This window comes from Lagopus muta, chromosome 4 (assembly GCF_023343835.1).
Source record: "Lagopus muta isolate bLagMut1 chromosome 4, bLagMut1 primary, whole genome shotgun sequence".
In the NCBI taxonomy this organism is placed as follows: Eukaryota; Metazoa; Chordata; class Aves; order Galliformes; family Phasianidae; genus Lagopus; species Lagopus muta.
Window position 1 is genome coordinate 45,279,641 of NC_064436.1, and position 12,729 is coordinate 45,292,369.

At 33.8% G+C, this 12,729-nt stretch overlaps 1 protein-coding gene across 7 annotated transcripts in view; it reads right to left on the minus strand.

Annotated features, from left to right (window-relative positions):
* The window catches only part of CEP135 (centrosomal protein 135), a 33,612-nt gene that overhangs the window by 11,761 nt on the left and 9,122 nt on the right, over window positions 1–12,729 (minus strand). For 6 of the 7 annotated variants that reach the window (XM_048941555.1, XM_048941556.1, XM_048941554.1 and 3 more), the window contains 13 exons: window positions 12,240–12,455; window positions 11,604–11,669; window positions 10,519–10,669; window positions 9,364–9,557; window positions 8,749–8,892; window positions 8,046–8,189; window positions 7,416–7,493; window positions 7,105–7,256; window positions 5,388–5,503; window positions 5,164–5,318; window positions 4,658–4,713; window positions 3,749–3,917; window positions 582–692 (listed from right to left, as the gene is read on the minus strand). In XM_048941555.1, coding sequence (XP_048797512.1) covers window positions 582–692; window positions 3,749–3,917; window positions 4,658–4,713; window positions 5,164–5,318; window positions 5,388–5,503; window positions 7,105–7,256; window positions 7,416–7,493; window positions 8,046–8,189; window positions 8,749–8,892; window positions 9,364–9,557; window positions 10,519–10,669; window positions 11,604–11,669; window positions 12,240–12,455 — 1,752 coding nt within the window. The remainder of the gene's footprint in view (window positions 1–581; window positions 693–3,748; window positions 3,918–4,657; window positions 4,714–5,163; window positions 5,319–5,387; window positions 5,504–7,104; window positions 7,257–7,415; window positions 7,494–8,045; window positions 8,190–8,748; window positions 8,893–9,363; window positions 9,558–10,518; window positions 10,670–11,603; window positions 11,670–12,239; window positions 12,456–12,729) is intronic. The other variant, XM_048941559.1, reaches the window with a different exon arrangement.

Sequence of the window (12,729 nt, forward strand, 5' to 3'; positions counted from 1 at the left end):
TGAATCGAAGTAAGAGAATAAAATACATTTAGCAAGAGCACTGTTTTGTCAGGACAGCAAAAAGATTGAAATCTTATTGACCATGGAGAAAACATTCCAATATGCTATTTTTACAGTGTCTTACAGAAGAACTACACCTACAATTTCTCTTTTAATTTTTTTTTTCAAATATGAAAAACTATAATTCATGCTTGCTTGTTGTCTATAATCATAATAGAGTAATAGATATTTTACTTGTTGACTTGCTAAAACTCACAAAACTCAAGAAGTAAAACAACATTCAAATATTTGTTTGTCATTCACCAGTGTCATGGAGAACTGAAAAATCAGTGAAATTCTGTGCACCAGAATTCAATCAAAGTTCTATACGAATTCACTACTAAAAAAGTATTGCAGATAAAGCAGGGGGAAAAAAAAAAGAAAAAGAAGAAGAAAAAGGAGGGGTAATAGGTAAGGAGAGAACAGGACACAAAATTCCACATTTCTTAATTTGTTTACAATATCCTAACAAAACCGTGTTATATTCTAAACCTAATGACATTACCAAAAACAGCAATGGGTGCCTACAGAAAAAGATTTACCTTTGAAGCTATCAGACTCTCAAATCTGGAAACTTCAGTTATATAATTATGCACTCTTGTTTTCATTTCTTCCTTTTCACGTATTGCATCTTGAAGCTCAGAACTAACAGCCTAAAATGATTACATAAAGGCAAAATAGTGCATTACAGGAAATGTATCTCTTTATATTACTGTATCAGACAAGCAAAGTAATTACATGTGCCCTAGATGTTATTCTTAAACTTTTAAGTAGTTTAGTCAAAATCCTTTGGCATCAGTAGGGTTCAAAAATATTCCCTATTGCCTTAGCTATAAAAGAATGCTTTCCAGGAAAGAATAAACACAGAACAATGTGGAACAATGAATATCATATCAATTCATAAAATCTACAGCTTTTCTGGCAGCACAGCCTACAGCTGTTTGGAAAACCTGGTATATGCATGTTTGGGAGCCGGAAATTTTTTTAGCCACAAAATAAATCATTCCTGATGCAGGAAGGTTTTGCGTACTGAATCACTACAAAAACCAACTTTGTAACAAAAGAACATTACTTTAAAGTCAAATTGCAAGGTAAATTAACTAAATGTATTATTAAGACTGTGTTTAAACATCAAAAATGCTTCAGGGAGTTTACTTGAGATCTTGGAACTGCTAACTCTGGCCCTCTCTGAGGTTCAGCTCTGTGTCCTAAAAAGACACCTACATTTTATCTTGACTATCAAATATGGTTTTTTTTACAGTATGTTAATATTAACAGCCTTTCTGTGTCTCTAACTTACAATATGCTTAATTCAGGCTGCTTGTGGTAGCCTTCCACAGCTACCTGGGAAAGATTTAGTCACTGAAGTTTGATATTTAACACTTCATCTTATTAGATGCCTGTGGAGGCATTTCTAATTTCAATAATATGCCCACATATCTGTATACTGTAACACAGGATTTACAGAAATGATCAGAGTACTACATCACATGGAATACCTTTCTGTAATACACATTTTAGCTCCAGACTCAGTAGAGTTGATTGAATGGAAAAACATGATTTAACAGACAAGGCATTTACAGTGATTTCAAATAAGCATTTGTATCTCAGCACCAAAATTGTACAAAGTATTTGAATCTTATGATGAGCAGCAATGGCTCTATTGTTATACAAACTGAATGGGCAGTGAGGAGTTGCAACAAAACTTCAGGCAAGCTCTGTAAAGCAAATCCACATACTAACTACCTTTTCTAATGTTTAACCTGATGAAACAAGTTTACTTACCCTAAAAACACTGGGTAGTTTTTTTTAGAAATTGCTCGTATGCACATTCTCTTGCATGGTGACATCCACCTCATGCATTTGGAACTGGGAGACTTTCAGTGAGCAGTAATCAATTAGTGCACAAAACTCATTATTCCTCAGCACATTAAATGAGGGATTAACAAAAGAGAGCACATTTCAGCCTTTCCCAGCTGCAAATCCCAGACTCAGAGAATTCCAAATAAGAACAAATGGAGCAATGATGACTAGGAAGCGTGCATGTGGACATACACTACATATGCTGTTTGTGTTCTTTGGAAGAATGAGCCTAACACAACAGTGGTTGCTTTAACTCCTGAACCCTAGGGGACATCTCAAGATGCAGATCCCACAGTGATGACAATCAAACACTGAACCTCTCAACCACTTCTATTTCAGAGTTTTTATTTAACCTAAACCATCAACTTGAAGTAGTTCATCTTTCAACAAAACAAATCATGATACTCTAAGAAAACAGGTAATCCCTCAAGGCATTAAAGATTTTATTTCAACTTTGATTTTTATAACTGATAGAAATTTAATTTATGCACTAGTAGAATGCACCTTGCAAAGAAAGTGTTCAGTCATCAGCAACTGAAAGGGATTGTATGCCTCTCTGCTGGAAGATTGACCACAAATACACACAAACTAACACTCTGAGCCCTCTGGGCAATCGTAAACCACTTCCCATCTATTTTTTAGCCTAAAGCCACTGACTGGCTAGCTGCTAGCAAGCAGTTACAACTCTGAACTACTAGAAGAAAGATTAAATTATTATGGAAAAATTAAATAATATAAAAGTACATAACAAAAATAAAAGATATGGTTCTGCAAACTGTCAAATAAAGTACCTGAATGGGATCTCCACCAAAATAAATTATAAAAACAAATCTAACACACACACTCACATAAGAAATACATTCCCAAAAAAGCTGCAATATACAGCCAAATTCTAAGATACTACCTCACTAAGACACCTATCTTACCAAAGCAAAGACAATCCAATAAGAATGTTTTCTCCAGGCACCTTTGAATTCACCATCTAAAAACCCCACACTATTTTGACACAATGGAAAGGGAACCTCTACTATTTCTTATCAACTGTGCATCCTTATCCATTCCTGAAATCAGGAAACAAATTCAGACTATTCAGACTGTCATATCATAAAATAAATTTTCTTTAATCTAACTTGTAAGCTTTAAACTATTCCATTTTCTCACCAGAATTAATCTTTCCCAATTAATCAGTAGAGCAGACTTCTTGTAGAGCAATGCAAAAAAAAAAAGGAAACTGACCTTGCCAGAATTGAACATTAAGCATCAGCCAATGCTTCTTTACAGCCACCATTATCAAGTTTCTTAGAAAATAAACATTAATATCTATATTCAAAACACCCTGATTTCAAAATGTGGCATAATTCACCATATACATCCAATGCTTCATGAAGGTGATGGATAAAACTAAATAATCACTATGCACTAGAATGTATTCTGATGAACTAACAATATTCTTATTTCCTCTCTATATGTAATCTTTTAATAACTACTTTTTTTTTTTTTTTTTTAAGCAATAACTGGCAACTATGATGCGATATAACCAAGTAAGAAAATTTCATTATAAGAAAAGCAATTATGTCCTCAATTTATTTTATTTAGGTTTCTTTTTTAACCTGGGGAAGATTGACTAAAAGGAGCGTTTGTTTATGTATCTCTTATTGTACTGACTACGCATTTACAAATTCCTGGCTTAATTGCTTTTGCATTTTCTGCCCAGTAACTGTTACTACACCAGCATTCAAGAAATGCCAACAATTAATTATAATAAATCAAACTCAAGATGCAGCAGTTTGCAGATAAGCAAACAATAAATAATTCAATACTTCAGCAGTATGTTCTGTCTTCATACCTGGTTTTCTCTGGTCATTGTAGCTAGATCATCTTGTAGTCGTCTATTTTCTTTCAGAGCTATTTCCTTTACTCTTCCTGTTTCTGCAATCTCTGTGTGGGATGCATCAAGTTGGCGACGCAAGCTAGATATCTCACGGTCTCTGCTGCTCAAGAGGTCCTTCAGCTGGCTATTGAGGGAGAGATTTTTGAAAATCTTATTTAAGATGCCCCTTCTCTATACTGCATACTGCTGAAAATTATCAAACATGGATTTTATATACACAGAAAGTTTTTTTGTTGTTGTTTCCTTCTTTTCTTTTTAAATGGTACAATTCTCACTCTCCAAGACTGACAAACAAGCATAAGCTAAGCATGAAAGTAACTTAAGGGTGTGACATTAAGATATACAAATAATAAAAATGATGCTTAAAAATAGACAAGGTGGAAAGATCAGATGAAACAGCTAAAAACTAAATAAATATATTTTATTAAAGACTACACTTGTAGCTTAAGCTTGAAGAATTAACTTATCAAAATTAGAGATCAGTTCCTGAGTTTTAACTGGGTAAATCTAATAATCTAATAATACCTAATGGAGTACTTGGAATACTAAAAAGCCAGTTCTTAATTGAGAACAAAGAAATGTTACCGATTTGGTAAAGTAAGAATAGACAAACAATTGCTAATTTGTAATTGCTGTCTTAACAGTAACCCAGCACCCTGCCATTTAATTGCAGGAGGAGCCTCTTTAACAGTTCTATACATTTTACTCTATTGCATATGCTCATTTACTTGTCCTAAACAGAATTAAATTATTTTCACCGAATTAATTAAAATTATCATCTACTTTCACTTTAAGGCCACTGAAGACACTTACTGGAGAAAGCCAAACCACCGAAGAAACTCTCTGAAGAAAGCTTTTACTTACTCTGTTGACGACTCCAGCTCAGAGAGCGTTAGCCGTAAGTGAGTAATTGTCTTTTCCTATGAAAATAAAAGCAAAAATTGTCCTAGGTATTACTGCAACATTCTAGGATAGCTCAAGTTAAAAATATTTATATTTAAACCTTTATTTTAACACTTATCAATAAGTAATTGCATCTTTGCACATTCAGATTTTCAGGTTTTTTTTCTGTATTGAGAAAGGCTTGTCATGTCACCAAAAATAGATGGGATCTCAATATATACCTCGAACTACAAAGAGGGAAAAATATTTTTACTTCCTTGAAGTGTTCAGGGAACATGTTAACAGTAATAATTAAAACTTTATTAAGTTGGCAAATGACTTCATATTGCCTAGGTCTAAACACGGAGCTTATGTGGTGCCGAGAGATCTACACAGGCTTTGCTTTCAAAGCAAAATGCCTCCCTGAAACTTAACAGCTTTGAATATCCCAAGATAAGAGCATAGAGTAGTACTTTCACTGCACATACCTTATTAGCTAAGTTGTCGTCTAAGCACGCAATTCTTTCTGTTTTTTCATCTACGGTTTCTTGAAGATTATCCTTTTCTTTGTCCAAAACAGTAATAGTACTTCTAAGCACATTGACTGCCTCATCCTGTGAAGTGCTCTTCTGGTTTAACCTATCTATAAATATCACAGTAAGTATTCTTGTCTTTAAAATAGGAAACAAAGGTAAAAATAACTAGTGATCACCTATTTTCTCCTCTAGCTTTACAATTTCTTCTTGAGCTGACTGAAGTTCATCCTTTTTGAGAGACAACCGGTGCTGTAAGTCTTCCACAGTTCTCTGGAGTTGTTCATTTAAGAGGCTGGAAAATCAGTACACCATTGAAAGACATTTGGGAACTCTTAGTTTGGGTTCTTCAACTTGCGTCTCTTGAACTGCTTGAAATTCTGTAACAGTTCCAGCGTAACCTCATGATGGGACTGTATGACAGCTAAGATTGCTGAGACCAAAACCACCTCCTTGCTTTGGACCCCTGCAGCAAATCCACCTTAACACCATTCCAAAATGGAGCCATGGAACCCCTGTGAAACTACCACAGTAAACTGAAACATTCACATCCTCTGACTTTTCTTAGTAGAAAAGCTTTTCATTTTTCCAGAATACAACGTAGCTGCAGGTAAAAGTTACTTTTACTCTATCTAGGATTAAACTTCAGAGGACAAAAAGATGCTCTACACAGGGCAATAACAAAGTGGATCCAAGCGCTAAAATGACTACAGCCCTTTTCCTTATCTCCTGCTTTTTAAAGGTAATGATGCTTTCTGCTAAAATTGTAAGGAGTCTCACAAGATATTCCAGCTCTACGAATTATGTCACAATTTTACAAACAAATACACTAATGGTTTTACCTACAAATAGCTTTTGAGTAATTTGGAGTATTATATAAACTCTGAGGATTGCTTCTGAACTTCAGCTCTTTACAGTTGTAAGTACAGAATAGTACTGCTTTGCCTTATATATGTTTTTGGGTTTTTTTTTCAAGGGGGTTGGGAGGGTATGTTGTAGTGTGGAGACAGACACTGGTTTCACTTGTAAAACATCCAAAACATCTAATCTAACAGCATAACCTTACATCCAAGGCTCTCATTTTTACCTAAGTCAAATGCAAGATTTTCAAATGTCTGCCCAGATTTATTCCAATTTCTGTTTCCACATTTTGTAAGGCCTTTTCTTGTCTCTGAATGAAATACCTGATGGAAGCTCTGAAACAATTTGAAAGACCAGCAGTGATCCTTCAAGTTTAAGCAGGCCTCCACAAAACATACACGTATACTTAATCCTGCAATTTTGAGCAAATAAAATCCCTTCTGACTGGACCTAAGGGTCGTAAGATGCCAACATGCAAAAATGAAGTATGCTTTGGATAGTACTAGCATATAAAAGAGAGACAAGAAAAACAGCTCAAACAAGATGCCATTACAGAAAGGCTCTCCATGAACTACTCAACTGTCAAGTATCAGTGATGCTTAACATAAAATCGTCAGTATTATTTACACCTGTGTAAAACCAGCACAATTTGGTCCTACTCCTACAGTTTGTAAACACACCTGTCTTCATTTTAGCAAACTGCATTCCTAAGTCCTTTGAGAACTTTCTGTTCTGCTACATTCATAAACAGAAAACACAGTTGTTGGAGGAAACCGTTCTAAAAGAAAGAGAAATTTTTCATTCACAGTTTGCGATAAAAAGCATCAATATTTCTGCTCATTAAATACATCCAGAAGTTTGCTATACCAATATTTTTTCCTTATTCGTATTTACATTTCCTTAAGATAAATAATGTATAGTGGTTTTTTTCAGCTATCTCAAGGTCCTTCCTAAGATCTTATCTCTGCTATGTTTGTAGAGTAAAATTATGTTACTGTCACTGAAAGATGATAAGTTTTTTTTTATTAGACTTACTGAAGTGAGCAAAGTTCAGCCTTAAATTGAGAAGAATCATCAGATGTCTGCATAAGTTTATTGGACTTCAATTTTAATTCATTTTCCAAAGACTTTATTCTTTCTTTCAGGATAGAGATTGTACTCTTTAGTTCGCATCTTTCCAACTCAAACTGCAATTAAAAAACATAAAAAGACATCGTTGAAGAAAGCTACCACTACTTGGCTCTTAAGTAAATCAAAGTTGAAAGGAGATGAAAAAAACCAAATTGCTGGGAAAAAAAATCTATCCTATTGTAGAATAAAAACTTGTTTGTTAAAAATGGACTTACTTGTTGAATATTATTTTCCAGTTCTGAAATATCATGCTGCATCTTTGATTTTTCAAGGTTAGCCGCTTCTTGCTGAATCTAAGGTAAAAGCATTGGTTTACATGTAATAAATAAGATACAGATTTTCACTATGCATAATTTAATAGCTGAAAATACACCACTGCAGTTATATATACACAAGATTTTTACAATAATAAATTTAAAGTTTGGTTAATTACAATGCAAATTCACATTTGGCTCTAATTTAATTAATATTTGTGAGCTGTTGCAGAAACATTATAGAGATACAGGGCAATAGAAAGGTCACAAGAATGTAGCACGTAGAATTTTGAAGATGGTTTTTCTATCACAAAGAAGTGCATACAGAAATATTCTGTGATATCTGCACTCTACACACAAAGTGTGTACTTGCCTTCTGACACTTCAAGCCCATTCCTCTACTGCCACCCTACCTAGGAACTGAGATTACCAGGATAACTCAGACAATTCATCCAGTTCTGCTAAGTGAATTTGAAATCAGATAGGAATAGAAGTTATTCAAAAGTGGAACTGACTGACAGTCATACACAAATACGGTAGCATTTAAAAACCTTTTCTCACTGTAAAGCAATGCAGCTAAAAAAGTCTCACCTTTAACTTTTCTCTTAGACTTTCCTTTTCTGTCATCAGTCTTCTAAAGTCTGCCAGTGCAACATCTCCATCTTCTCCCACGTGACTTTGAGAAACTAAATGATGCTTTGCTTCTCTTCTCAGCCTGTTTAATTCACTCTGAGACTTTAAAAAGTTTTTACTTGTAAGCATTTGTGGATTGCAATTAATACAATGTATACACTGACAAAAAGAAAGTTCCAGTGCCCTTACCACAATAGAAGTGCTATTATAGTCTACTTCCCTAGATAACTAAAACACATTAAAAATCACACAGGAGCACAACAATTTATAATGCCAACATACTTGGAACCCTTCTGCTGTTCCAAGCATAGACTAACTTCACTTCATTTTCTCATCATTTAGTTACAACTTCTACCTAGCCTGCATCTCTACCCAACTTTCTTATGCTTTCTTTTTATTTTCTCCTGATCATTCTCATTTCCAAATGCCAGTAGAATGTTAGAATGATTCTGAAGTTAATACATCAATGTCAGAACACACAATTTTTTTAGCAAGTAAAAAAAAAAAAGTATATGTAAGTAAATATTTTATTGTTCTTCATATTTTCTAGTAGGTCTATACTCAATTTCTATTATAATGTGGAGCTCCTTCTTTTTGAACAAGCAATAGTAAAGAAAGTTTGAGTTGGATATTTCAATGCCAATTATAAAGATCTTCTTACCTGCTCATAAAGAATATTCAATCTGTCTCTTTCTGCAGTCAGTAGCTTGACGCTGGATTGAATTTCTATCATATGCTTTTCAAATCTGTCTAACATGGACTGTAGCTCATCTCTTTCTCTGGTGATCAATCTCAGATCTTCACTCTGCAAAGTGATTAATAAAATTGAGGTTAAAATATACTAATTAGATAATCGGACACATGAGTGTTACAAGAACGAACGAACTCACATGATTAGGAACATATGAAAAACATACAGAATACATTTTAATTCCAAGAAACGTGGCATTACTAGTATAATTTAACCATGAGAACAAACCGTTAACCAGAAAAAGCAAACTGGCTAACAATAATACTTCAAACTTTGTTTCTTTAACATCTAGTTCTATTTATTTTACACAAATTGATCAATATATAAATCAACACTACTGTAAAATGTGAATAAGAAACAAAAAGCAAGCTCACTGAAGTTATTCTCAGTTAATTTTTATGCTAAGAATACAATGTAAAAAAATAAAAAACATTTATTGCTATTGAAAATATATTTGATAGCTCCTTAAATCATCTACAGTAACTCCATAATTTTTCCAGCCTGTATTGACAATAGGAACATTACCTTCTCTGGAGTCCTACGAGTTGGGCTAGGTCTTCGTTTTATCATTTTTTGAAGATACTCTAATTCTCTTTTATAATAATCTCTGTCATCTTCTAAAGTTTTGACAAATGCATCTAGGCGAGATGGAGATTTGTCTCCTAGAGCTATACCGTATTCTAATCTCATTCTTTCTATTTCTAAGACAAGTTCCCGTTCTGCAGAAAGAGAAATAAAAAAGAACTGCAAAGAAAGCTTAATTTCATTGGAGACATTTGCATTAGGAATGGACTAACATCCAGCAACTGCCTGGGCACAGGATCTGCTGAAAACAATGCAGGGATCCGGGTTCACCCATTGCCTACACATGAATCAGCAGTGTGATTTGGATCCAGTTGAGGCCTAGCAGTAGTGTGGGCTGCATCAGTTGAGATGGAGACCAAGGATGTGATTATTTCCTTTTACTTAGGGCTTACTTGGTCACATTTACAATATTGTACCCAGTTTTGTTCCTTGTGGTACAGGAAGGATCTTTATAAACTTGGGTGAGTGCAGGAAGGGCCTCCAAACTAGTCTTGTGGCAAAACACATGCCCTGTGAGGAATAGCTGAGGGAACAGGGTTTGTTCAGCCTATAAAACAGCTCAAGAGGGCCTTAAGAGCTGCAGACAATACCAAGAGGAAGAGTTTACAGACAAGATGGAACCAGTTTCTTCACAGATGTGGGTAAACAAGGGAAAGCATCAAGCTGTTTTTACAAGCAATACAAAGAAAGCATTTCGACACTGAGCATAAATAAATTTTGGAAGTAGTTGCCTAACAAGACTGAGGAATCTCTGCCCTTGGAGGTTTTTAAGGTCTGGACAAAGGTCTTAAGAAACAGTCTGAAGTCACTTGCTCAGAAAGACTGAATAAAAACAGTATGGGATAATAGAAATTACTTTGTAAGAAACTGCCTTATTACTATTAGGATGTCCCATGGGACTACACTTCAACTGTAAAAGCTGAATTTTCAAACATGCTTTTGAGATAAAATATTTCACTTAATGATAGAAGATATACAGACTACTTTTTTGATTTATCTATTAGTGCTTTTAGTCCCGCAGTGTTATTAATTATGTCTTAAATATATAAGACATTGTACTTCAAAAATTAAAGGAATCTACATTTTATCATTTACCTTTTATTTCAAAGTTCTCTGTTTTTTCTGTCAGCCTCTGTTTCTCTTGTTCAAGCTGGTTTAGCAGTAGTTCGAGATTCGCTTTATCATCTGCTTTTCCAAAGAGTTCTTCACTCAATCTCTCATTCTGACGACGACATGAGCACAGCTCCTGAAGTAACAAATATTACAAAAATTTTGAAGTGCCAATGGAGACATGGGAAGAAAAGTAATCCTGATGTTTTATGTAACATTTGTTTTAACTGAATATTGTTCCCTTTAGGCAACAATTCTTACTGATTTGATTTAAGCATTGCTCCTGACACAGTTTGCAATCAGCAGTGAAACAAGCAAGACTCACGCTTGCTTAATTCAGCTGCTACTCCAAGAAACCAAACCAGAAGTACAGTAAGATGTAAACATAAGAAAAAGTAGTAACTAAATCAATAAATATTTTTAAATGGAACTCAGTAATATTATTGGTGTTAAAACTAGATCACAATGCTGTATCTCAATCAACTTAATCCTGCAGGTATTTAATGTAGCTGGCATTTATAATTTGGTGCTCTGAAAATATTTTCATGTTTTCAAGTTCACTAGAAACACTAAAAACAAGACACTGCATGCAACCAGTACACAATTTATTACACACTGAAAATAGATGTTTCAGGAATATGTCATACTGACATCTTTCACCTGCGCTGTTAAGCTTTGTTTCTGATTAGTAGTGTGTAATTATTCATGTATTAAGAGACAAAGTAGATCCTATATTAAAACCTCCTTGGATATCATTATTAAATTTTAGTAAAAACAGTCATGTCATGGCAATTAAATTTCCAATAGCAAGAATAACAACAAAATTTATAGTAAGGATAGTAAAGCATGCTGCCTACAGAAATTTCTCTCCACTTATTTTCACATGATGTAGCTTCCTCAGCTCTTACATGTATTACACTAGTTTGATAGAATTTTGAGACACTGCAGAAGTTTCATTTAAAAAACAATAAATAATAAAAAGCAATGCTGATTTTTATGAAAGAAATGTGAACGACAGTATGATAAAAGTATTACAAAAGAAGACTTAAACTGGAAGAATTTTTACTTACTGATTTAAGCCTCGTTATTGTGTCTTCAAGATCCTGTATTTCATTGTCCTTTCTTTCAATTTCCTTCTGTCAACCAAAACAAACTTTATTTTTAAAGTTACGTATTCAAAACACCAATTCCTTTGTTATAAAAATTAAGGAAATTGGATTTTTTTTAAGAAACAAAGTATAATTAGCTCCTTGTAAAGGCAAAATTTTAGATTCACATATTCATTAAAGCTCCTATTAATTGAATGTGCATAACACTTGAACCATAAACACTCATTTTGAACAGAACAACTAAATGAATCACTCCATGACTCCTCATAAAAAAACTATCCATACACTCCTCACTGTTGCAAACATCTATTACGTATCAACAGTATAAATAGCTCTGAATTTTATACTGAACTAACAGAAGAAGGAAGACAGACTGCTTCTTAACTGAATTCATCTCACCTAACACAGCAGTAAGACATAACTGCTGTAATTAATCTTTTAGTGAGAAATTCTGTATATGACTAAGTAAACCAGAAAAAATATTTTCAGTGCTCCTTTAGGTATCCTGTTGCAGCTAAAAAAGCCAAAATTGAGGCAAATTAGAGAAATTTCACCTAAGAGCTTAGAAGATCCTACCCATAAAACACTAGTGATTACCTTTGCTTCTCCTATTTCTTTATCTGCAGTTTCAAGCACAATTTCCTTATGTCTCTCCAACTGCTGTGCCAAATGGTCTATTTCATTCAGTTCTTGACAGAGCTCTTCATTTTTATTGCTTAAGTGCACTACCTCACTAGTCACATTTTTTTTTGTGTCCAAGAGGTCTTGAATGCGATTTTCAAGTTCTTTGTTTGATTGCTGAAGATATTCAACCTAAAAGATATTTTTCATTACAACTTTAATATATATTATTTAATTAGGTAGTATATTTTAGAAGACGAGGAGGAGTGTCTGCTATCTCTATATCTCTATATTAAAAGTTATATCCTGTTAATAATGTCTAGACTTCTTGTTCTTAGAAAACAATATCAACATGCAAAAATATTATTTTTAGAAATGTACATGGTGAAAGAATTCATTACTACACTGATCTTTGCATAGGCTCAAAAATCCAAGGTTTATCCTGAAAACAAAGTACTGAAAAGCA